General features: G+C 50.6%; 2 protein-coding genes and 1 long non-coding RNA gene across 8 annotated transcripts; 2 read left to right on the forward strand and 1 right to left on the reverse strand.

Annotated features, from left to right (window-relative positions):
* The first annotated feature begins 758 nt into the window (after nt 1–758).
* On the forward strand, nt 759–13,773 carry SMARCD1 (SWI/SNF related, matrix associated, actin dependent regulator of chromatin, subfamily d, member 1). 2 transcript variants are annotated; one of them, XM_047865889.1, is made up of 13 exons: nt 759–999; nt 1,705–1,892; nt 2,181–2,223; nt 2,318–2,440; nt 2,908–3,030; nt 4,086–4,202; nt 5,478–5,579; nt 5,874–6,035; nt 6,357–6,454; nt 8,419–8,554; nt 10,106–10,228; nt 11,831–11,932; nt 12,055–13,773. In XM_047865889.1, exons 1-13 carry the CDS (start codon nt 823–825, stop codon nt 12,106–12,108), a joined length of 1,548 nt encoding a protein of 515 aa, XP_047721845.1. In that variant the 5' UTR covers nt 759–822; the 3' UTR covers nt 12,109–13,773. The 2 variants fall into 2 exon arrangements, with proteins under 2 accessions (XP_047721845.1, XP_047721846.1); XM_047865890.1 differs by lacking the exon at nt 2,908–3,030.
* On the forward strand, nt 9,010–22,449 carry GPD1 (glycerol-3-phosphate dehydrogenase 1). Of its 5 annotated transcripts, none has more exons than XM_047865891.1 (9): nt 9,010–9,020; nt 16,225–16,963; nt 17,470–17,647; nt 18,450–18,590; nt 19,168–19,306; nt 19,558–19,670; nt 20,330–20,563; nt 20,708–20,814; nt 21,790–22,449. In XM_047865891.1, the coding sequence occupies exons 2-9, from the start codon at nt 16,923–16,925 to the stop codon at nt 21,884–21,886; spliced, it is 1,050 nt and encodes a 349-aa protein (XP_047721847.1). In that variant the 5' UTR covers nt 9,010–9,020; nt 16,225–16,922; the 3' UTR covers nt 21,887–22,449. The 5 variants fall into 5 exon arrangements, with proteins under 5 accessions (XP_047721847.1, XP_047721849.1, XP_047721850.1 ...); XM_047865893.1 differs by lacking the exon at nt 9,010–9,020 and adding an exon at nt 15,640–15,650 and having other exon boundaries at nt 16,667–16,963; XM_047865894.1 differs by lacking the exon at nt 9,010–9,020 and adding an exon at nt 15,740–16,175 and having other exon boundaries at nt 16,776–16,963.
* LOC125169951 (uncharacterized) lies at nt 10,134–24,375 on the reverse strand. The gene is made up of 3 exons (XR_007153853.1): nt 24,064–24,375; nt 20,308–20,572; nt 10,134–10,237 (listed from the first exon to the last, which is right to left on the reverse strand). It is a non-coding gene; the product is annotated as an uncharacterized LOC125169951 (long non-coding RNA).
* Nucleotides 24,376–24,401: the final 26 nt, after the last annotated feature.

A 24,401-nucleotide genomic window follows, 5' to 3' on the forward strand; every position in this document is an offset into this window, starting at 1 on the left:
AAGGAGGCTTGAGCAAGGAGACTCTGGTTCCCCTGGGATGGGACAGACTGACCATCACACCAGGTATGGTTTGAACCACTGGGCAGGGAAAGAGGGAGAGGTCAAAGGTCCCAAAGAGAAGTCCTAACACAAAGGATTCTTTGGAGAGCGGGCAGGGTCAAAATCCAAAATAAAATCTGGAAGCAGCTTAGGTTTTAAAGGTCAGGGACAGAGTTGGGTCCAAGTTCTGGCGTGAGGTAGTTATTGCACTGAATCTGTGGAATGACCTCTGGGCTATTAGCCAGAAGATCTGGATTCTGGGCTTTGGCTTTATTGCTAACTTGGTTGATCTTTGCCCAGTCATTCACTAAGATCAGCTCTCCAGTTTGTAAAATGGAATAAACGGTGCATTCGCTTCTTCAGTGCCCCCAGGCTTGAAGCAATAAGAGAAGGAGACAAAAAAAGCGCTTTGGAAAGTTAAATCTACTGCGCCTAGATGAAGCAGTTTCTCCATCACCCCCGTCATCAGAGCGTTGAGGTTGAGGTGTGGTCCCTCTTTCCAGGGCCTCGTCTTCCTCCCGTCAGCCTGGGGGCGCCCGCTCACAGGGCCTCTCTATCCCAGAGTTCTCTATGGTCTTCCCTCCCGGACCGTGTAGACGGGAGGGAGTGGTCAGTAGGCCTTTTCCGCTTGTCGCCCCCCTCTAGCCCACAGTCTCGCTGCCCTGAGCCTCCCGTGCCGGCCGGCCGGCGGGGTGGACAGGCGGGCGCGCGGGGGGCGCGCGGGGGGCGGGGGGAGTTCCGGTTCCGGTTCTTTGTGCAGCTGCAGCAGCGGCTCCGGGGAAGATGGCGGCCCGGGCGGGTTTCCAGTCTGTGGCTCCGAGCGGCGGCGCTGGAGCCTCAGGGGGGGCGGGCGCGGCGGCTGCCCTGGGCCCGGGCGGGACTCCGGGGCCTCCCGTGCGAATGGGCCCGGCGCCGGGTCAAGGGCTGTACCGCTCCCCGATGCCCGGAGCGGCCTATCCGGTGAGTGGGGCAGGAGGAGGGGCGCGCGGGCTGGGGGCGGGGCCGAGCGGGGGCCTGGGAGTGACAGGGGTGGGGGAGAAGTAGGAGGGACTCTCCTGGGAGGGATTTGGGCCCTGAGCTGGGGTGAGGGGAGGCAAGTGCGGAGGAAGGGAAGGGAGGTGGTTAGCATCCCCACCTTCTCCTGGGAGCATTGTTTGCGTTGGGGAGTCAGGGTTCGGAAACAGCGTGGATGAAGTGGGGCCAAAGGTGGGCATGTGGGAACTGGAGTGCAAAAGGATCAGCGCAGCTCCAGTGTCCAGAGGAACGCAGAAGGTGTAGCTAGCCAATCGAGGTCAGCTTCTAAGGAGACGATAGTTCCCAGTACCATTTGAGTAAATGTGGGACTTATGTGGGACTTAGAGAAAATGCCCAGTATATCAGATATGAAATAGACTGGAGAGAATTTGAGTATAATCTAGCTATGTTTTAGGTTTGGGGCTGTATTCCTATGGAACTGCAACTGGAGTACAGGAACCTCTAGTTATTTGGATTTCAGAAACAGAGGGCTCTTCCCGTTGTATTCCATCACCACCACCACCACCACCACCCCCCCCCCCACCCCGCCAACCTTGTTTCATTTAAAGAACTCAGGCGTCTTTCACTTTCTCTTACTTGGTGGGGCTAGTAGGGAAGTCATGACATCTCTGGGTCCTTTCCTCTCTATAGAGACCAGGTATGCTGCCAGGCAGCCGAATGACACCTCAGGGACCTTCCATGGGACCCCCTGGCTATGGGGGGAATCCTTCAGTCCGACCTGGCCTGGCCCAGTCAGGGATGGACCAGTCCCGCAAGAGACCTGCGCCTCAGCAGATACAGCAGGTCCAGCAGCAGGCGGTCCAAAATCGAAACCACAAGTAAGATGACCCTGGGGTAGGGGAGGGCGGGAGGGAGGGAAAGAGGGAGGGAGCCCGTGAGGACACAGGTAGTGGGAGAACCTGAATCCAGAAGTGGTGGTGCTGTGTCAGATGGGTGCTCATTCTTCAGAATGCCTCACATGGGTGGGGGTTGGGGTAGGCGGAGTGTCTGATTTGAGAGACGTTTTGCAGTTCCTTCATTTTCCTATAAATGGAGGTGCTGACCAGTCTGTCTTCATGTTCTGGCTAGTTCCATCCCAACCTGATCACAGTATTTATTCCAAACAGTGCAAAGAAAAAGAAGATGGCTGACAAAATTCTACCTCAAAGGGTGAGTCCAGGACGTAGATCTTCTTGAGGACGTGCTGAGTTTGAAAATAGAGACGGTCAGCTCTAGATCTCAATGATGCCTCTTTGTTCCTAAGATTCGTGAACTGGTACCAGAATCCCAGGCCTATATGGATCTCTTGGCTTTTGAAAGGAAGCTGGACCAGACTATCATGAGGAAACGGCTAGATATCCAGGAGGCCTTGAAACGTCCCATCAAGGTAATGCAGGAGAGTGCTAGGCAGAGCGCCAAAGGAGAGGACTCGGGAACCTTCCATAGGCTTAGGATGAGAAATCAAAGGCGCAGCACGGCTCTCCTTGGCATTTAAATTATATCTCTCCCATCCGCCTACGAACTGAGAATTACATTAGAACTGAACAGCAAAGGGGGAGGGGCTTTTGATATCTCCTGCACCAGAAATATACCCTGTCCCTGTTTTTGCTGTAACTCCTCTGCCACCTTGGGAACCTGGCACCTTGCATGACTTTGTCTATTTGCAATCCTAGCTTGTGCGGTTGCACTCAGGCCAGTGGACTATATTCTTCTATATGAAATCTCAATCTACCCAGCCCAGGGACTGGGTAGATAGTAAGCCAGTCTGTTAGGAGTAATTTGGGGGGTTGGGGAGATTCTTTAAATATCAAACCACTGAAGCCCCACCATCAATCCTGTTTCTGCTTTCTTCAGCAAAAACGGAAGCTGCGAATTTTCATTTCTAACACTTTCAATCCGGCTAAGTCAGATGCCGAGGATGGGGAAGGGACGGTGGCTTCCTGGGAGCTTCGGGTAGAAGGACGGCTCCTGGAGGATGTGAGTTCAAAGTCCGCTGTGGTTGACATCTAGGGTGGAAGCTTCTGGGAGCAAGCAGTGTTGTCTGGTTGGCAAGAATCCTGACTGGTGCTCACAGCTCCTATTGCGAACAGCAGGGAGAGAGTCACTGTGTTCCCTGCACTAAAAGACAATGGTGCTTTGTGTCTGGCTCCCACAGCTTGGCCCTTGCTGTGGTATCATATCGAGAACCTTATTGTTCTGGGATTTGATTTGTTGTTTACCTTCCTCCTGATGGTGCTGGCCGTTGGACTTAGCCTTTGCAGATTATTCAGTTTGTGTTTTTTGTTTCTCTAAAGTCAAGTGACTTTGCACTTAGCATTTGAAGACATGCTTTCCTCTCTGTCCATGAGGTCCTTGATTCCCACTGTGGTATCTCCACCTTCCCAATTTTCATTCTCCAGCCTTTCATAGTTTAAGTGAGATAGTTTTCTTTGCATCATGGGGAATATCAGCTGACGGGTGTTAGCCCTTTACTTCCCATCCCAGAAGCTCCTTGGGGAAGCTCACCTTTTATTCCCTTACACTCTCTGATGGTCTGTTTTTAGCTATTCATAAGCAAGCTAATTAGAATGCATTTTTGAAGGAGAACCGGGGCTCTGTGTCAGAGCTTCCTCCTCTATATAGGTCCAGTCCATCTGCTGGTGGTATCATTCCATCCAAATAAAGCTGTTTTTGTTCTGGCTGATTATTGCCTGTGATTCATTTCCCCTCTAGAGTCAGACTTTTCTCTGTTCAGACTCGCTTTGTTATGGGCAACAGTTTGGCTTAACTTGCCTCATTTCCTTTAGGGAAATGAGGTGGGTAAGTCAGTGACCCTGTACATGTTATAGGCTGCTTCTTCAGGGTTCTGTGGCTACCCTGACCGGCTTAATACCTACAGACACCTGCTTTGTCATCTCCTGAGGGAGATTCAGAAGACGTTTTTGAGCCCCCCCCCCCCCCCAACTGTTGTGTGGGTTCCTTTTTTTATGGGACTTTGTCTTGAGAAATTTCTCTGGTCTTTTCTAACATGACCTCTTCTCTCTCTCCTCTAGTCAGCCTTGTCCAAATATGATGCCACCAAACAAAAGAGGAAATTCTCTTCTTTTTTTAAGTCCTTGGTGATCGAACTGGACAAAGACCTGTATGGGCCAGACAACCATCTGGTAGAAGTGAGTAGTTCTGTCCTGTAGACTTTGACTCCATAACTGGAGGATGATGAACGTGGGAGCCAAACTTTAATGTTTAGGGTGAGGGGGAGGTTTAAAGAAAGGGTAACCCCTAGCATGCAGTACTACTGTTGCAGTGTGTACACTGACCTCCAGGTGGCACTAGCTGTTTAGTTCTGGTACTGTTTGGACCCAAGAGCTCTTACAGTCTGACTTGTCCCACGTTTTTAATGTTATCCTGGTTGCTGCCTCAAGGGAAATTCTAATGGAGGCCTCTTACACATCCCAGGCCATCTGTGCATCTTGCTTATTAATAATGGTGAGATGTAGTTATCCACACCCTACTCATACTTTTTCCTGATAGCAGGTATTGTCATTAAGGGGGTTAACTAATAGAGTTCGAGTCCCTGCAGGGTTACCTCCATCGATAGATCTGGGACTTTCTTTTGGTCCCTGTTTAGATTCACTTTCCACATCAGCAAAAACCCTTTGTTGTAATGCCTGGTTATGCAATGTTCTGAAGACCGTGTTAACGACAGTATTCTTTGGGGTACAGTCAAAACAGAATGAGACAGTCCAGCTCTCTAAATGAACTTAACCTGCTCCTTTCTTTGCCAGTGTAGCTGCAGCCCCTTAACCTCAACCACTAAGAGACATGGGAAGGTCTTTACCATCTAATAAGGGAAGTAAGTCATAGAACCAATAGAAATTTGTAAATATATTTAACTGGACTTTATAGCAGTAGAGTATAGTGGCTAAGAACGTGGGCTTTAGACTCAGACACGCCAGAGCTCAAATCACAGGGCCACCACTTAGTGGTTGTTTGATCTTGGGCAAGTTAACTTCACTCTTCTAAGCATTAGTTTGCTCACCTGTAAAATAGGTTTAGTTGTGCCTATCTTATGTGGATGTTGTGGGAATTAAATGAGATGATCCCAGGGAAATGTCTTAGAAGACTCTTGTCCATAGTAAATATTCAAGAAATGATAGCTATGTTATTTTACTATGTACATGTGTATTAACCATTTTGTGGATAAAATTACCACTGAAAATTTCGGCTAATTTAAATGTGACCCTGTACAGAATCAAAAGGTTAATCTGCTTATATACAGACAGTAATCCCAGAGCTTTATGCAGTATTTAAAAATGTCTTATGCTATTGCTCTTTTCCAATAGCCTCAGTAATCAAAGTTGAATATTCAGTCATTACAGAAGCTCTTCCCTCCCACCCCAGCTCTTCCTGTGGGAGAGCTCCCCCTGACATCTTCCTCTCTGTAGTGGCACAGGACCGCCACTACCCAGGAGACGGATGGCTTCCAGGTGAAGCGGCCAGGAGATGTGAATGTACGGTGTACTGTCCTACTGATGCTGGACTACCAGGTATTCTGTGGTGAAGTCAGGGGATCCAGCTTTCACAGCCACATTCCATTGGCGGCCCGATATTTAAAGGTTTAAATCTAGTTGTGGGTACCTTGTCACCAGACTCTAAGCTCCTGAGATATGGGGATAGGGTCTTAGTCATCTCTGAGCTCCTCCTAGTGTTTTTTGGTCCCAGAGAAAACAGTACATTAGTGCTTGTCAAATGGCTTGAATGTATGGCCCTGCTAAAGCACCCCAAAATGCATGTGGACCCAGCTCACTAGATTCATCCCTGTACTCTTTGGTTCTCTGCAGCCTCCCCAGTTTAAATTAGACCCTCGCCTGGCTCGGCTCCTGGGCATCCACACCCAGACCCGTCCAGTGATCATCCAAGCACTGTGGCAATATATTAAGACACACAAGCTCCAGGACCCTCATGAGCGGGAGTTTGTCATCTGTGACAAGTACCTCCAGCAGGTAAGAAAAGGACCCATTCTTTGCCAAAGACCGGTAGAATATTAGTTTTGTGCTCAAAATGCCAACTTCCTGGGGCACCTGGGTGGCTCAGTCGGTTGAGCCGCTGACTTCGGCTCAGGTCATGATCTCGCAGTCTGTGAGTTCAAGCCCCGCGTCGGGCTCTGTGCTGACCGCTCAGAGCCTGGAGCCTGTTTCAGATTCTGTGTCTCCCTCTCTCTGACCCTCCCCGGTTCATGCTCTGTCTCTCTCTGTCTCAAAAATCAATAAATGTTTTTAAAAAAAAAATGCCAACTTCTTAGCTGCTTTTCCTCTTTCATATAGATCTTTGAGTCTCAACGTATGAAGTTCTCAGAGATCCCTCAACGGCTCCATGCGTTGCTTATGCCACCAGAGCCCATCATCATTAATCATGTCATCAGGTAAGCATGTGTATGTATGAGAGGCAGCACTGTGCTGGGGTGGGCTGGTACGAACTTGCATAAGGCAGTTGTTAAATTTTCAGGAAGCAGGTGGTCAAATAGCAGTTACTTAAGTTACATATAAACTTACAACTTACTACATTAGAGTGGGGCACCTAGGTGGCTTAGTTAAGTGTCCGACTCTTGATTTGGCTCAGGTCATGATCTCACAGTGCTGGGACTGGTCCTGGGATCAAGCCCTGCATTGGGCTCCACAGTGAATGTGGATTCTGCTTGGGATTCTCTCTCTCCCTCTCTGCGCCTTCCCCACTTGTATGCGTGTGCTCTCTCTCAAAATACATAAACATTAAAAAATATGTTACAGGGGAAACGAGGGTAACACATACTCAAAAACTCATCATTTCTCACCTTATTACATCTTATTAGTTGCGTATATATAGCGGAAGTACTAGGCAGTTTCCCCTACTATCCCAAAGTATGAGCATTCCTATGAAAACTTTCATAAGCCGAAATGGCACAAAGCAAAAAAGTGATTTCTGTTAATTTTTATGGAAAAAATTGTGAGCATCCCAGACCCCCCAAATAACCTCTTTTGCATAAAATATGATGAAATAAAGCACACATGCTCACAGATACAACTCAAAGCTGTAGCAGCTTGATGCTGAGATGCCAAGGGTATTTCCCGGAGGAGGAGATTGGTGGTGTCGTTTGCTGCTCAGGGTGTGTGCTGCCTCTATAATGCTGCTGCAAAATAAATGCCGAACGCTGTTTTTGCTTTTTGCCTGTTTTCGTAAATGTGAAAATTCTCTTCAGAAAGACTAATGTAGGCCTTTCAGAAAAGCAAAGTGGCGTAACGTGAATCCAAAACCAGGGGATACCTGTGTCATGATGTCTTAACTGCACATCTCTTCCCAGCTCCTTGATCAGTGACCTAACGTTGACAGCTTGAAGTCAGCCACGTTGGGAATATTTAAACCACAGAAATCAGCAGATGCTACAAATTAGCTTTTTTTTTTCCTCCTCTTTTGGAGAATCATTTGTTAGACATTTACCGGCTCATCGCTGATGGGCTGCCGTCTCTTCTGTGGATGGTAAAACATTCTAATCTGAGACTCCCAATTCCGTTATCTCCTTCCACTTTTTTGTTCAGAAGATGGATGGGCAAAAGTGTCTCCGCATATAAGGAGTGAAGGAATGCCCTTCCTCCTCCTCATGGCAGCAGGTGGCTGGCTATAGACTCTCTGTTTTCTTTCCCTTACTCCATATTAATTCCAATAAAGGTCTTCCTTTCTTTATATGAACCATCACTCAGCCAATGGTAACTCCTCCAACTTATGTGTTGGATCATTAGAAGCTGATCTGTCCTGGGTTCCTGTGTGTAAGGTTAAGCCACTTTTTATTTTGTACGGTGTGTGTACGTGTGTGTGTTTTAAGTAGGCTCCATGCCCACCAACACAGGGAGCCCAACACTGGGCTTGCGCTCATGACCCTGAGATCAAGACCTGAGCTGAGATCAAGAGTCAGACTCTTAACCACCTGAGCCATCCAGGCGCCCTGGCATGTGTTTTATTAGAATTTATTTTCAGGTCAGTTTTGGTTTAACAGGGAGAAAGACATATAAGATACTACAGTATTGGTTTCCTTTGGGGAGGGAGAAACTTAATTTTTCCTGGATATTTTTTGTACCGTTTGAATTTTTACCATTGATTAAAGCACAGTACAACTTTATTGAGGTTTATATACAGTAGGTCACACACACTTGAAATATAGTTTGAGACTTTGTCAAATGTAACACCATGTAGCAGCTGCCACCGCAAAGAAGGTACAGGAAATTTCTGTCATGCAAAAGTTCTCTTGTGCCTTTTTGCAGTCAAACCCTTCATTCTTGGGCCTTCTTCTTGACCCTGTGTAAATAGGTCTTAGGGGACAAGCCCTTTACCAGGCTCCTTTGGTTTCCTCCCCAGTGTTGACCCGAATGATCAGAAAAAGACCGCCTGTTACGACATTGATGTGGAAGTGGATGATACTTTGAAGACCCAGATGAATTCTTTTCTGCTGTCTACTGCCAGCCAGCAGGAGATTGCTACTCTAGACAACAAGGTAGGGGCCCCTGCCCAGGGTAGCTTGGGCGTCACCAGCCTCCTGTCGTAGCTTCTAGGCTGTCTTTTGACTCTTGGTGTTCATTTAAAATATATTAACACCTAATATTGCCAGGTACTGTGCTTGGTGCCAGTTGCAGCCAGACACTGATTCTGGCTATAACTTTTAATAGCTTTGAGCCTCAGGTTCTGAACTGCAAAATAGAGATTATAAGAACTTTTCTGTAAGGGTTGTTATGAGGATTAAATGAGACCATGTAGATAAGGATGACTCTGCATCTGGCACGTAAGAACAAATGGTAACTGCTGCTCTTCCTATTACTATCCTTATTAGACATAGTCCATGCGGGTAAAGCCAGAAATGCTCTGAGGAACGCAAAGGAGAACAGGGTGGCTTTCCTGGAAGAGTTGATGCCCCAACTAAATCTTGAAGGACAAGAGTTAAGGAAAGGGGAGAAGGGACAGTGGTGCTTAGGGGCGTGGGAGGCAGAAGACATTCCAGAAAGAGGGAACAGTGTATGTAAAGGTCAAAAGATGAGAGAGTGAGCCTGGCGTTTAAGAAAGTACAAGCCGTTCTGTGTGTTAGCTGTATCTCAGGGTGCTAGCTACGGATAGGAAGTTTGGAGAAAGGAAACCTGGTGGGGAAGCAGGATCTTAGTCGTGAAGAAGCTTTGATACAGGGAGAGCTGGTTTGTATTTTGTCCTGAAGACAGGAGGAAGTCCTGCTCTTTGCATTTAGAATGATCACCTGCAGGAAGGTGGAGAGTGAGTTCTAATCTGGAGGCAGGAAGCCCAGTTAGGCCAGTGCAGTAACGCATGTGAGGTGTGTTGAGGGCCTAAATTTGTGGTACTGACAGTGAGAATGAAAATAAGTAGACAGATCTGAGAGGTGTCTAAGTGGAACTGAAGAGATTTGGATACTATTTTGATGGGGATGGTGGGGTGAGGCTTGAGGGAGAAGGAGGCATGACTCCCAAGTTTTTAGCTTGGGTGGATAGTAGTATTTATTCAGATTGGCAACTGGAGAACAGGAGAAGTGAGTGTTGGGGAAAAGGTAGTGAATTATGTTTTGGAGAGTTTCAGGAGCCTTGAGAAGTCAAGCAGTTGGATTGGTTGAAGTTTAGAAAATGGACTCTGGTCTGCCTACTGAGGACTCCCTAACCTGTCATTAGTAATGGAAGATAGGCAAGTGAATGAGGTTGCCAGGAAGAGTACAGAGAATGAGAAAAGGGCAGGAAGAAACCCCTAGACCATAGCTTTTGAGACAGCTGTGTGTACCACTGCTTTTCTACCTGAGGGTGTTTTTGGACCCATTTGTGCTGTGGATTAAGTATTCACCATGTAGTTTCACCCATAGCGGACCCTGTGGAGACCAGAAGGAAAACTACATACCTGCTGAAAGAATGTCGAGTGCTGGAGCAGTTAGGGCTCTGGGTGGCACTCCGGACCTGGGCTGGGAGTGGCAGGCACATAGAGATGTCAGACAGTGTCTGCCATTTAACTTTGCATTTCCTAGTTTGAAAACGTTATGAGCTTCCTTCTCTTCTTTCAGATCCATGAGACAATAGAAACTATCAATCAGCTGAAGACCCAGCGGGAGTTCATGCTGAGCTTTGCCAGAGACCCTCAGGGTTTCATCAATGATTGGCTTCAGTCCCAATGCCGGGACCTCAAGGTAAAGAACCTAGGAAAGGTGCAAAGAGACTTAGGTCAGTGGGGCACACATTTGCTTTATTTCTGTAGCATCTGGTGGAAGAGCCAGAGAGGGGAGTGAAGGACCAGATTTTCTTTAGCATGTTCTAGGGTCCACTTTACAATCAAGTAGGGAATTGGAGGTGGAACCATCAAGTGTTTATCTACTACTTACTATGAGGTGTCACTGTGTACCATATAGTAGGAGATGCAGAGCAGAAAATTGGATCTCTCCTGTCCAAGCACCCTTCATTCTGTTTGGAGAAAGTAGGCTAATAGGGTTGATTGATTGATTGATTGATTGATTGATTTAAAATTTGAGGGTCTAATTGGTTTTATTCAATGATTTATGAATCAGGCAGCATCCCTTCCAGTAAATAGGCATTCTGAGGATTGTACAAAATGGAAGGTTTTTGTTTTGTTTTTAGTTTTTTTTAACGTTTGTTTATTTTTGAGAGAGAGCGCGAGCGAGAGCAGGGGAGGGGCAGAGAGAGAGAGGAAGACACAGAAATTGAAACAGGCTCCAGCTGTCAGCACAGAGCCCCATGCGGGTCTTGAACTCACAAACCGCAAGATCATGACCTGAGCTGAAGTCGGATGTTTAACCAACTGAGACACCCAGGCGCCCCTGAGAATGGAAGGTTTTGATAAGGAGGAGGAGGGTGGGGCAAGGAAGTCTTAGCAAAAGTAAAGAAAGGATTATTTCAGACCAGGTTATTTTCTTTTGTGGGGAAAGGAACAGACTAGTATTACTTACAAAGTTGTAAACCATGTAAGACGTTATCAGAACTCACCACTACCGATGAGGTGATTCAAAGGAGAACGGAGATGGATGAGGCTAGGATAGCTGGGGAGTTCTCCGTGGCGAAGTTGGGATTTGAGGTCGTTCTCAGAGAGGGGAGCACTATAAGCTCAGGCAAGAAGGTGGAAATGAGCACTGAATGAGTGGAAATGTCTCCTCAGTTTTCTCCTATCCTGTGGTGACTGTGACTAGAATTATAGAGGCTGCGCAGAGGAACAAGGGAAGAGGGGAGCCAGAAAGGGTCCCTGGACAAAGCAATGACTTGTTGATGGCAGGAGGTGACTTTGGTTGTGGTGGCAGTAATTTGCTAGGGCCGCCATAGTAAAGTACTGCCAGCCGGGTGGCTCTGACAACAGGTATTTACTGTTTATCCAGAGGCTAGAAGTCTGAAGTCAGGGGCCAGCAGGGCTGGTTCCTTCTGAGGGCTGTGAGGTAGAACCTGTTCCGAGGCACTCTCCTAGCTTGTGATGGCCCTTAGGCATTCCTTGGTCTGCAGATGGCGTTCTCCGTGTGTCTTCACGTCATCTTCCCTTTGTGCATGTCTGTCTCTGTGTCCAAGTTCCCCCTTTTTATAAGGATACCAATCTTGTTGGATTAGGCCCACTCTAATGACCTCATCTTAACGTGATCATCTCCAGAGACCCTATTTCCAAATAAGGTCACATTCACAGGTACTAGGGGGTTAGGATTTTGACATCTTTTGGGGGGATACAATTCAGTCCGTGACAGGTGCGAAGGAGGGACACAAGCCTGTTCTCTCTTTTCCCCTCCCGTATCCTCCAGACCATGACTGATGTGGTGGGGAACCCAGAGGAAGAGCGCCGAGCTGAGTTTTACTTCCAGCCTTGGGCCCAGGAGGCTGTGTGCCGATACTTCTACTCCAAGGTAGGCGCCTGGGCACGGGAAACTGACGAAAAGCAAGGGGTCTGAACCCCTGGTGGGGGGCAGGAAATTAGGTACCAGCTTCTGGTTTGTGTCATCTATTCTCTTCACTGCTTTCTCCCTAGGTGCAGCAGAGACGACAAGAATTAGAGCAAGCCCTGGGAATTCGAAATACATAGGGCCTCCCTCACAGCCCTGATTTGGCTGCACCGATTCTTATTTGGGCCCTGTGCTGCCTGCCTCATAGCACCTGCCTTGGTCTTGCTTGGGGCCTTCCAGGGGATGCTGTTGGTTCAAGGACAACACCAGAATGAAGAGGGTCTCACATTTCTGTCTCATAAGACGCCTGTTACCCTCTTCTCCCACCCCATCCCTTCCTGTCCCCCAGCTTCCCTTTGCCCCACAAAGTTCCCATGTGCCTCTACCCTCCCCTGGTCTACATAGGACCTCTAGATAGTATTAGAGAGAACCTGTAGTGGTAATCAGTGCATTGAATGGATTGGGCCTAAGGCCAGGTGGTCTTCAAGGGGACCGGCTACACTGACCCTGCCCTTCAGAGACCCAGGAGTTGGGAGCTTTAGCCCCTTCTCTGAGACTCAGGCCTGGGGGCACTCTATAAGCTAGTTGATCTTGGCTCTCCTGATAACAGAATCCAATTTCCTTCCTTCCCTCCACAGGTTTGGAGCACACCCCTCCTTCACTTGTTGCCCTCTAGCACTAAAGGAACCCTGGTTCTTGGGCTCCACTGAGCCCCAGGTCAGTCCGCAGCCCTCTGGATTGGCCTGCTGTCTCAGTGCTTCTCTTACTCCCTCGTAGGGGGTCCACATCAGTATTGGAGTTTGTTTTTTAACTGTTGCTCCCTCCCAGCACACTCCCTATAGCTGCTCTTTGTAGGATTCCTCTGCTATCCATCTGTCCTAATTCAGGGCATTTGGGTGGGGGGATCTTGCCTTTCCCTGTCAGAGCCCCAGGGATCTAACCTGGGGTACTATCATTGCCAGCAGAGGCTGTTCCTGCTGTTGCTTGGAGGTGTGACTCATTTATTCACTCCACCCTGCCTCCCTCATCCTTTCATGGAGAAACAGGCCTGAAATCAAACGGGTAAAAGCCCTGGGCCATCCCTGTCTTCCTGTCCCTTGTTTGCCCAGTTGACACCCACTGGTGACTTCTAGGGCACTGAGGAGTGAAAGCGCCTAGGGCTAGCGAATAGCTCTGAGTTGGGTTTGTGACTCTTCCCTCTCCCTGCCTCACAGGATTGTGACTCCCCAGCCCCTGCCCTCAAAGCTTCAGACCCCTCAGGTAGCAGCAGGACCTTGTGATCTTGGCCCCTTGGAACTGAGATGGTTTTGCATCTTTCCAGGAGAGCCTCAGATTCTTCTTCCAGGTTGTATCACCCCGAGTTAGCATATCCCAGGCTCGCAGACTCAACATAGCAGGGTGGGAGACAGCTGGGCACAGAGGGGGAATTCCGTTCAGCCTGGGCTCTAACCCCACAGAACTGACAAAGCCCCTGCTTCCCCACCCCCTCCTCAGGCTCCTGCGAGCACATCCTCCAGCCCCATATCCCTGCGTGTTCCACACTGGGGACAGCAGAATTTTCTCCCCATCTTCCCCTTCCTGCCATTATCCCACCCCTCCCTTAAAAGGTTCTCCCCACAGAGACACTGGACAACCTCTGTCCTTGGGGCTGGAACCATGAGAAGGAAGCTCAGCACTCCTACATAGTGTCCCTGTTGAAGATAACTGTTTTTATTAACTGAATTATGTTTTTTTCATGGACCAAAATTTTTTTTGTACTGTCCCCTTATCGATGTCACCCAGTTTTAATAAAAGAATCTTCTGAAGGATGGGTCCCCCTACCTGCTGAGGGAGAGCGATTCCCTGAGCTCTTTCTCTGAATCCCATTAGCCATGCTCATGGTGTTTATTCGTTTTATTTGACAATTATGTATTGAGCACCTGCTGTGTGCCAGCTGTGGTGCTAGGCACTAGGAATATGGTGGAAAACAAGTTTCTACCCTGCGGACATCAGGTTCTCCCCTTAGAGCTTGCTCTGTCAGCCCAGTGGTCCAAGCAGGCCAGGTGCTGGTTGGGATTATTGGCCTTCCTCACTGGATCTAAGAGTCCCGCCCCCGGCTCTTGTTCGGGAGGTATTAACAAGACCACAGCACTGCCATCCCCCCTAACCTTCTGAGCTCCCCACAGCACCTGTTGGCTCAAGAGCACTGCCCTTGAGTGCCTGTGATTCCTTAGGCTTGACGATCCTGAGCCACCTGTAGAGGAGTTCCTCTTCCCAGGGCTCCTATCTAGGTAGGGCCTGCACAACTGAAGACTGTGTTCCTCTGCCTGCTGTCCCTCTAAGGTTCCACTTCATGGTCCTGAGTGAGATTTCAGTTCTTCAGACCAGCAGAGAAGTGTTGTGTTGTCCTCTCCATACTACAAATAATCAGCCCCTCTGCAGAGTTGAGAAGACTGCTCAGGATTGATCTGTCCGCAGAAGCATGAAATTCTGCGGTTCGCATCATAATGTGCCAGCTTCCCACCTGGTGGCGTTGTCTAGCTTGGTTCTACCCACGAAGGGGTTTAGAATGTAGGATGAGCGCAATGCAGTCCAAAGTTGTAAAAAAAATTCTCCTTCGCCTCCACGGATGGGAACACCCAAGTATTGCCTGCATGCAGTCAAACCCACCAAGGATGCAGCCTGTTCCCAATTTGGAACTTGGGGGTTTACCAGACTTGAGTAGGAAAAACAGAAGAACGTGTGGGGTGAGAACTTGGGAGTGGAAAAAATTGATGTCAAGGACATTGACGTGGCATCTGTTTTTACCCAGGCTAATTACATGTGTAATGAATGGCTGATGAACCATTATTAATTTCAAGCAAATAATCTACAGTTCGCTCTTGGGAAAAGAGCTCTAGTACAGATAACTTCCTGTGATGAGCCAATTCTGAATCTGCACACTCTTTATTCGTATATAGATGCACAATTTCTTTGTCTCCATACTTAGTAAGATGATTTTAAGGGCAAAATGAGAGAAGGAAGCATTTAGGCAAAAACAAGGGGGTTGTTTTATGCATAAGCGTCCATTCTCTGGGATTCCCATCATATGCACCAGGGACAGAAGCATTCTTTCTCTTCCATCACCCATAATCAGTGTTCCCAGCTGGCACTTGGCACTGGTGCCTTTGTCTCTGTGCCAGTGCAATAATGGAGCGATCTGTGGGAGGCTGGCTTTGTAGCAGGTGCAACTTTACTCCTAAGGGAAACCAACTACCAACTTCGTGTATGTTTCCCTATGGGAACTCCCTGGCCATGGGAGGGGAATACGGTGGGCTCTTCTCAGGCAGTCCCTAGAACTTAGAAAAACCTTTTCTCCACAGACTTGCCCTCGAGCCCATTTACTCTTACACAGTGGTTGCACACAGACTCCCCTCTAGCCTAGTGCTCGTTGCTGTTGGCGGCCAGCAGTGGCCCAGAGGGATGAAAACACCCACTCAGCAATCTGCCAAGCCAGGAGGTCAGCACATGAGCAGACAGTGGCGTCTGCCCTCTAGGCCAAGGTGCAGGGACAGCTGGAGTGTTACAGCCATTTGTCCCATTCCAGTTCGGCCTAGAAACCGGAGCTGCTTCTCTTCTCAAATGGCTGTGGGTGATGTAGGGCCCTGGACTGTTCAATGTGTTCTTTCTTTTTTTTAATGTTTATTTTTGAGAGAGAGACAGTGTGAGCGGGGGAGTGGTGGCGGGGGTGGGGGGCGGCAGATGATCTGAAGCGGGCTCTGTGCTGACAGCAGAGAGCCCAAAGCAGGGCTCAAACTAACGAACCGTGAAATCATGACCTGAGCCGAAGTCAGATGCTTAACCGACTGAGCCACCCAGGTGCCCCTCAATGTATTCTTTCCAGTCTCTTCCTGTGCCCCAAATCACACACACCACTTCTCCATTACAAGATCTGAGACCACAAAGCTCCACAGAAGTTATAGCTGCCCCAGGTCTTGCCTCCCTCTTTCTGGCTTCTTGCAAACTAGCCAGTAACCTGAGGGAGCCCATGATGTGGTAGCTTGGAAACCCAAGACAGACTTGAAGTAAGCTCAAAACCTCTCAAGGACAGTGAATGCTTTAGCTGCCTTCTTTTCTGTCCTGTCCTCTTCTTCCTTAAACCCAGAGTCTGCAAGAGAATTGTAAGCCACTTGGCATCAGAGCTTTTAACTTTGGCTTTTCCCACCTTCTTTTCCTGGAAGACATTCAGGTGAGGATCCTTTGGGGTGAGGAGAGAGGCCCAAGGGTGAGTCCCTGAGATGAACACTGGGTAACCGAGATGACCTTGTCTCTTGGGGCTCTTGAGGTCTCTGCTAATCCTTGGGCTGGGATGCCCCCAAAGCAGGCCCTTACCTCTTACGTAGTCTTATCCTCAAAAGTGAGTCTACACCCATGTACCTCACTCACGCAGTCCTGCAGCAGAGCTAGTGTGGGGCCAGTGACATGTAGTCTTTTGTCACTGCTAGAGAATAAACCTCTAGAGCAGACTTTGGGGTCCTAGGAGGATATGTGGCGTGATTCCTACCTTGGAAAAGAAAGCATTCCTGTATTTGCTACTAGGACTGAATACAACTTAGGCCAGTGCTGGGGGACAGAAGGGATTGGGGGGGACCAGTCACTTGCTCCTCATCTAGGCTATTTCTTGGCAGATTTCAAAATGGGACCATTACAGGGAGGGAGGGCTGGGGCCAAGGGAAGAAGCTCACTAGCACCATCAGCTGGCAAACCTAAAAAGAAAAGCGGGGCCTGGACTCTGCCTCATTCCTGTTCTCCACCTGTCTCTTTTCTCCCCTTTCCCTGGCTTTGCCAGATTCCGTCTCCCTGGGCTCCCGCCTCCCCACCCGCCCCTGGAGGGCGGGACTTGGCTGCACCCACGTGTGGTGGAGTTATATGCTCCGAGCCCCGCAGAGAAGCTGGGAGTGCAGCACTGAGCCAGATCGGTTAGAGCAGCGGCACGATGGCTGGCAAGAAAGTCTGCATTGTAGGCTCCGGCAACTGGTAAGTGACTCTGTCAAGTATGGGGAGGGAAAGGGAGGTTCCCCCCAAGCACACAGGGGGTTAGGGAGAGAGGCTTGGTGGGCAGGAGGCAGACACTGGGTAGGAAATGCCCTCCAATTTCTGTACCACCCCTGGTATCTTCTGTGCCTACCCCCACAGGACAGATGGTGCCCAAACCTTTTCCTGGCCCTTGCTTGCCCAGGCAGCTGCACCTGTTCACCACAGGAAGGGAGCTTCCAGAGTCCTCTCTGCCTGAATAGCTGCTTAGGGCTGGGGGGTTGAAGGCTGTTCCCCTTTTCCAGCTGCAAAGTATAAGATAGACTAAGTCTCCTTTCTACTGCCAAAGATGCACTTTCATGGTGGTGGTCCAGGTCATAAGGAAGGTGGCAAGCAAATAATCTGGTAGGCTGTGGTGCCATCCTGAGGTGGAGCGTTGCCCCCTCCCCTGCCACCGTTCCTCCCTCTTGCCCTGACTCCTCCACTTTCTGTGCTCTCCCTCCCACCAGGGGCTCTGCTATCGCCAAGATTGTGGGCGGCAATGCGGCCCAGCTGTCACACTTTGACCCACGGGTGACCATGTGGGTGTTTGAGGAAGACGTCGGGGGGAAAAAGCTGACAGAGATCATCAACACACAGCATGAGAATGTCAAATACCTGCCAGGGCACAAGTTGCCCCCCAACGTGGTAAGCCCCAATACCCTGGGAGAGGGAAGCGGAGGGGTGCCTCCTGCTGAGAGGGGGGTCATTTCAGCTGCTACTTGGACTTGGAAAGCATCTTGGGAGGGCTGCTCTAGGCACAGGGCACCCCTATATAAAATCCCCAAACTGCTCTCCTGGGACTTCCTGAGACTGAAAAGAACTTGAACCCTCTCCACCTCCACTGCCCCCCCAAACACCCATACACTTATGGGCTCCCAAGCAGGAAAGGGAGGATGAGGAAGTTGGTTTCCATGACAACTAAAGACTTGGGGTCTGGGTAGCGCCTGCCTCAGGCTCTAATCCTGTTACTTATTCACTGGGTTATTAGCAGACGTGGAGGGTGCTCCTTGGACTTAAGGTCTCTAGTCAAATCCACGTGGCTTGTTCCCAACCTGGAAAGGGGGAGCAGGGAAGACAGCAGGAAGGGCTCTCCCTTCCCAGTTGGGAGCCTTAAGAATCAGGGTGATGAAACCCTACTTGGCCTCTCCCTCCTGCCAAGCCCAGGCCTTCTGTGGCCTCCCTCACTGTCCCACAGCCAAGGGCTACAGAAGCACTGAGAGGAGGCTCCCAGGAGTCCTCAAGAGCCCCGGGCAGCTGGAGCCGGAGAGGGAATGACAGCGAGGGGGAGGGAATGCAGTGTTCCATTTCCTCCAAGTTCAGGCCTTCCAGATTAGATCCCCTGACTGCCCTTCCTTCTCCCCCACCAGCCTCACATCTTGGCCCCTAGATCTCCAGAATGGGCTAGCAGAAGTCCGTGAGGCCCATGAGCACTGGTCGCCCCCCACAGGTGGCTGTCCCAGATGTGGTCCAGGCTGCAGCTGGTGCTGACATCCTGATCTTTGTGGTGCCCCATCAGTTCATCGGCAAGATTTGTGATCAACTCAAGGGCCACCTGAAGGCAAACGCCATTGGTGTATCTCTTATTAAGGTGCCAGGAACACTTTCATGTGGATGGGGTGCAGCTAACTGCTGTGGGGTGAGGGTAGGGAAGTGAGAACAGAAAATGGCAGAAGTAGGCCAAGAGTTTTTTGGAGAGAAGAGAGGAGTTGCTTGGAGGAGGCTGAGAAATAGGTGCTGGGGGCCGCTGGGGTGGGGAGGGTGGTTGGGGGGAAGTTAGAAGTAGCTTTGGAGGCAGATGTCTGCAGTTTGGGAGGCATACAAGAGATGCCTGGGGGTATGAGGAGCTGTTGGGTTTGAGGAATGTGAAAGGAAAGGTGGTTTGGAGCAGTGACTGGGACGGAAGTTAGTTTGAGGTCCTTGGGGGTGGGTTGTTGAGGGATGTCAGGAAGTAGGTTGGTTGAGGGTATATGGAAGAATTTTCAAATGGATTCATTTTCACGTGCCATCTACCCTCCTCACGGCAAGCTTTGGCTGAGTTTGAATGGGACAGGGCCTTTGGGGAGGGACACTGATGAATAGTAGATTTGGAAGGGGCAGGACTTCTGGGTGGGAAGCCCTCAGTTGGGCATAAAGGGCACCTGGCCTGAGCTCCATCCTGTGCCCAGGGGGTAGACGAGGGCCCTAAAGGGCTGAAGCTCATCTCTGAAGTGATTGGGGAGCACCTTGGCATCCCCATGAGTGTGCTGATGGGGGCCAACATTGCCAGCGAGGTGGCTGATGAGAAGTTCTGTGAGACAACCATTGGTGAGAGCCCTAACCATCACTGACAAGTGCAGCTTGTCACATCCCCTCTCCGTATTCCCCCCTCCCCCACGTAGCCATCTTTTCCCCCATAAGGCAGGCAAAGGAAAGAAGACCCAAGCATCAGAGGTGAGGGAGGACCGGGATTTCCCCCCCCCCCCCCCCCCGCCCCAGGGAAAGGGTGGCAGGTCCTGCTTAGGGCTGGTGTGGAAAGAGAATCCCCTCTCAAAGCTTCACCTCCCTTCCCACTTTAGGCTGCAAGGACCAGGCCCAAGGAGAGCTTCTGAAAAAGTTGATGCAGACACCCAATTTCCGCATCACAGTGGTGCCAGAGGTGGATACAGTAGAGATTTGTGGGGCCTTAAAGGTGAGAGGGGTGCAGAGGCATCTATGAGGTGGGGAGAAGATCCTGATGGAGGGCCTGGCTTAGCTACACGAGGTGGCTGGTACTCCTCACTCTTGGGCAATTGCTTGCCTTCCCCACCAAGTCCCACACACGCAGGAAGAATTGCCAACAGCAAGGTCAGGGTCATTCAGGCCTGACAATTACTCACTATCAAACATTGGACCTCCCTCCTCCTCCCTTTCTCCCTATAGCCCCTTGTAGGACATTCCTATCCCTGCCTCCAGTGGGTGTTCCAGGGGGAAGAGGAGATGTCCTGGGAAAGTACCCAGGCTAATGGGAGATAAGATATCTAGGGCACCCAGGCAGGTTGATGGCCAGAACTCTGGATCTTGGACAAGTTGAGGACATCAGGGATGTGGAGCAGAATAGTCAAGGATGGGAGGGCTAGCTGAACAGAAGATTGGTTTTCAGGAAATGTTCTCAAGGATGGAGTAGGGGGCAGGGTTGCAGAGCCAGGAAGCACAAGCCCAGGGGTACAGTGAGTGGGAAAATCAAGCGGAGGAGCTAGTTGAGGAGCCCACCCACTATATTTCACATGGCTGATGGAAGGAGCATGAGGATGGTGCCCGAGGGCCTGCAGGAAGGGATCCTTTCTCACCTGTGACCTCCACTCCCCAAAGAATATAGTGGCCGTGGGAGCTGGCTTCTGTGACGGGCTGGGCTTTGGTGACAACACCAAGGCAGCGGTGATCCGACTGGGGCTCATGGAGATGATCGCCTTTGCCAAGCTCTTCTGCAGTGGCCCTGTGTCCTCTGCCACCTTCTTGGAGAGCTGTGGTATCGGTGACCTCATCACCACCTGCTACGGAGGGAGGAACCGAAAGGTGGCCGAGGCCTTCGTCCGCACAGGAAAGGTAGGAACCCTGGGAGAATGGAGAATGGAGGGTGGGCCCTTTAGGTGCCTAAGATCCCACCTCCCATCTGAGCCCCAGACTCTCCACCTCCCCCTGACAACCCTTGTCTGCCATTTCCATCCACCCGTCTCGTTTTCTTCACAGCCCATTGAGCAGCTGGAGAAAGAGATGCTGAATGGGCAGAAGCTGCAGGGGCCCCCGACAGCCCGGGAGCTACACAGCATCCTCCAACACAAGGGCATGGTGGACAAGTAGGTGTCTGCCCCAGCCCCAGTGGAGGAGGGAACCACAGCCACAAGTGCTTTCCACACTCATCTTCCTGATCCCTCCTCAATCGGTGAAGTGGGTGGAGAGGGAAACCTTGTATTTACAGACAAGGAGACTACAGCTTGGAGAGAGTCTGGTCTGCCCGCTGTCCCTCTGCTACTTCATAGTCTTTGAACTCCCTCCAGTCTACTGCTCTTTGCACCACATTGCTTGGACCCCTTTGCATAGCCTCACTTCCGGTCCTGTCCTCCTGTCCTTTGCTATGGGGGCAGCAGGAATAAACTCAACTGACTGTCCCATCATCCCATCTAAGCTGCTCCCTGGAGGCCAACCTTTCTGTCCCCTGAATCTTGTCCTGGGTGCCGAGGGGTGAGGAAGACAGCCGCTGTGTCAAAGTGCTCCTTTTCAGGGAGCACAAAGACAGTGGGAGTGATGGGCTGATCAGAGCAGAGCTCTACTGATCTGAGAAAGAATCCTAGAATAAGAGAGTATGAAACAGGTTCAGAAGATCAGCTTATGGCTGGTCGGCAGAAAGCCCCAAGGTAAAGGAAGCAGCCTATGTAAGAGGATGGGAAGAAAGAAATGCATTTATTGAGCACCTACACATTAATACATAATGGCTTCTTCATTACTTTGTTATATTGGTCCTATTTTATAGTTGATGATTCTGATGCTTAGAGAGGTTAAGTGGCTTACCCAACTAGAACAAAAAATTCATGCCAGGGAATCATACAGGCAAGTTCAATACAATAGGGAGCAGGGCAATTAACAACCTGCCCTAAACCCAGGACTAGGAGTTCAACTTCTCAGCAATTGGAAATTGAGAACCAGAGTCGGCCTGAGCTCAAAGGTGGGAGAGTAGGAGAGTGGAGGGTTAGGAGGTGGACGGGGGAGTGGGCGGGGGCAGGTAGTAGAGGTATACCGGAAGGCTAATCTGGGTTTCTCCTTCCCCATTCTAGGTTTCCTCTATTCATGGCTGTGTACAAGATATGCTATGAGAACCATCCAGTGGGTGAATTCATCTGTTGCCTGCAGAATCATCCAGAACATTTGTGAGCAGAGCTGGGGCCAGGCCAGGCAGCTTCTTTACCCCAGTGGAGATAGTCAGAAGCTTGGGGCACCTGGCCACCAGGATCTCTGGGACTCTCCATGGAGCAGCCTCTTCTGGGGGACAGGAGGCTGTGGGGCCCAACTACCTGCCTGGAGATCCTGAACCATCAAGCAGCCCATAGCCTCTTGCCACCACATCTCGCCAGAAATGGAGTTGCCTTGTCCCTCTCCAGATGCGGGGTTTTCTCCTTGTCCTCTGAAAGGGGTAGAATCACACCCCAGTCCTGTCTGCTTTGGGTGTGTGTGTTGAGGGGAGGGTGAAGGGAGAGGGAGGCAAGGGCTGCCCACTGCTGCCTCTCACACACCAGAAGTCCTGTCCCCAAGCCCAGTTAAATGGCTAAAGAAGTACCTCAGCCACAAGAGGAATGAGGTAAGGGCTGCCAAGGAGGGGTCTGGGCTTTTGAGCCGACACAGGCCCCAGGGACCCCTTTGCTCTGACCTCTGCCAAGCCCCACACAGCATCAATGGATCTCAGTGTTTGTTAACAAAATACAAAGCTCTCAACCCCCTCCTAGCTTCTCCTAGCAACATCTGCGTCCTCAGAAACCTCTGGTCATTCCTATTCCTCCCCGCCCCCAGGCTGCCCTGGCACCAGACTTGCTGCCATGCTGGCATCTCTGGCCCTGGGGCTTGTCATTCTCCCTGGGGACTTCCTAGTTCTTGCTAGCTTCTCCCCATCATGCATGACCTTTCTAAGCCTTCCCTCACCCTCCCCGCCAGGGCCCTCTTTGGGGAGCAGGAACCTAATCTGCTGACAGCTACACCTTTTCACAGCTGGTTCAGATCACTCTGCTCCCTATGACCTTTGAATTTGCTCCGCCTCTCTTCTCTGGAGCTCTAGTGGGGGGAGGTGTCATTTGGGTCCCTCCTGCCGCTGTCTTCCCAAGGACATCCTTAGCTCCACCCCTTTTCTCCTCCCAAACCCTATACCTATTTCTCAGCTGCCCCCAGAGCAGCCAGGGCAACTAACCAACACCTGCATCAGGGGGCCAGAAAGTGGCCCGAAGGGTAATCTGGGATAGGGAAGTAAGGGTGAGCAAGTCCATGTTGATGGCTCCTGACATTCCAAGGCCAGCTCTCCTTTGTCATCTGAAGGCCTTCTCCTGAGGTATTGACCACTTTGGGCACCTCTGGAGCTGGGAAACTCAAGGAGGAAAAAATTAAAACCACCCTACCCCCTGTGATGAGGAAAGAACGGGAAGGGGAGGAGGGAGTGTGCTTTGAACTGGCCTTGTTTCAGGAAGGATTGGCAGCCAGGGAATGTCACAGGTCAGCAGCCTGGACCCCTGGCTATAAATAGGCCCTATGGGCCTGCCAGCCTCCAGCCATGTTCAGCAGAGGATCTCAGCTTCCTATGTGGCAGCACCTGGCACACTGTGGTTCTGCCAGCGTTATGTTAACCCTTTCTTACTCTGTGCCAAACCAGGGAGGCAGGCTCCTCTCAGTCCCAGCCCTCGAGGATTCACACTGCCTTAACCAGTAAAGGGAAGAGCTGCCTGCATCAGGCTGCAGGAGTGAGGGGCACAGCCACCCCAGATTTGGCTGGGCCCAGGTCCGGACACTGACTGAAACCAGAGCTCCTCCCCAGGAGGTCAAAGTGGGGACAGAAAGACAACTCTTGGCCTTCAGCTGCAGCTGCGACCTTGTTAGGTAGTCCGACACCTTTGCCTACTTTTGTTCACTCCACACTTAACAATCTGGGCCTTCCAATCAAGCCTACTACTTGTCTACTCAATAAATCGTGGTTTTTCCAGAAACGAGTTGGGGGGGAGGGGGGCGCTTCAGCGCACGTGGCCGTGTGTATGCTGTGGTGTATCACTGCATGTATAGATTTTCACTCATGCCACAGGAAAAAAAAATGAAGAAAAAAAACCCCGGAAATCCCCCCTCGATAATCCCAGCCACTCTGGGCCCCTGGCAGGGGTGCCCATGCGGTCCTTTTCCCCCCAAGTGACACTCCCTTCCCAGTGCGTCTTTGGGTCTTCACCACTCCTCCTGCAAGCGGGGAGCTCACGCACTGGCCGGAAACGTCAGACATTCGTCCCTCGTACCCACTCTGTGGCCCTAGCCAAACCTGTAGCATCCTTGGCGGTCCAGGCCTCGCAGTGCGTACCGGTTCCTACCTGAGTTCAGCCAAAGCCGGCCACGCGGAAGAGGGCAGCTCCAGGCTCTAGGGGGAGCGCGGCCCACCTCCAGCGGGCTGACCCCCTAGAGAATCTACCAGCTCCGGGGGCGTCACCGCGCCTAGGCTGGGGATTGGCTGACTCTCTCTGAGTCGAAGAGAAAGGTTATGTTTTCTATCTTGACTGTGTATCCCTAAAAGTTCCGGTTCTAGAGCTGGGTCGCCAAAGACCCTCTCTCAAAGGACAATGACTACAACCCCCAGAATGCAACGGTCCTCTCCGAAAGGAAGACTCGTCTGAGGATGCGTAGTAAGGGTGACTGGCCCGGAAGCACAAAG

Source organism: Prionailurus viverrinus, chromosome B4 (genome assembly GCF_022837055.1).
Source record: "Prionailurus viverrinus isolate Anna chromosome B4, UM_Priviv_1.0, whole genome shotgun sequence".
In the NCBI taxonomy this organism is placed as follows: Eukaryota; Metazoa; Chordata; class Mammalia; order Carnivora; family Felidae; genus Prionailurus; species Prionailurus viverrinus.

Bases quoted from the DNA above. Each gene is read 5' to 3' on its own strand.
- SMARCD1 (XM_047865889.1), top strand. From the start codon at position 823: ATGGCGGCCCGGGCGGGTTTCCAGTCTGTGGCTCCGAGCGGCGGCGCT. The intron at 4,203-5,477 runs GTGAGTAGTTCT...TCCTCTCTGTAG, and splicing joins CAGACAACCATCTGGTAGAA to TGGCACAGGACCGCCACTAC. The intron at 10,229-11,830 runs GTAAAGAACCTA...CGTATCCTCCAG, and splicing joins CCCAATGCCGGGACCTCAAG to ACCATGACTGATGTGGTGGG.
- GPD1 (XM_047865891.1), top strand. From the start codon at position 16,923: ATGGCTGGCAAGAAAGTCTGCATTGTAGGCTCCGGCAACTG. The intron at 17,648-18,449 runs GTAAGCCCCAAT...CGCCCCCCACAG, and splicing joins ACAAGTTGCCCCCCAACGTG to GTGGCTGTCCCAGATGTGGT. The intron at 20,564-20,707 runs GTAGGAACCCTG...TTTTCTTCACAG, and splicing joins CCTTCGTCCGCACAGGAAAG to CCCATTGAGCAGCTGGAGAA.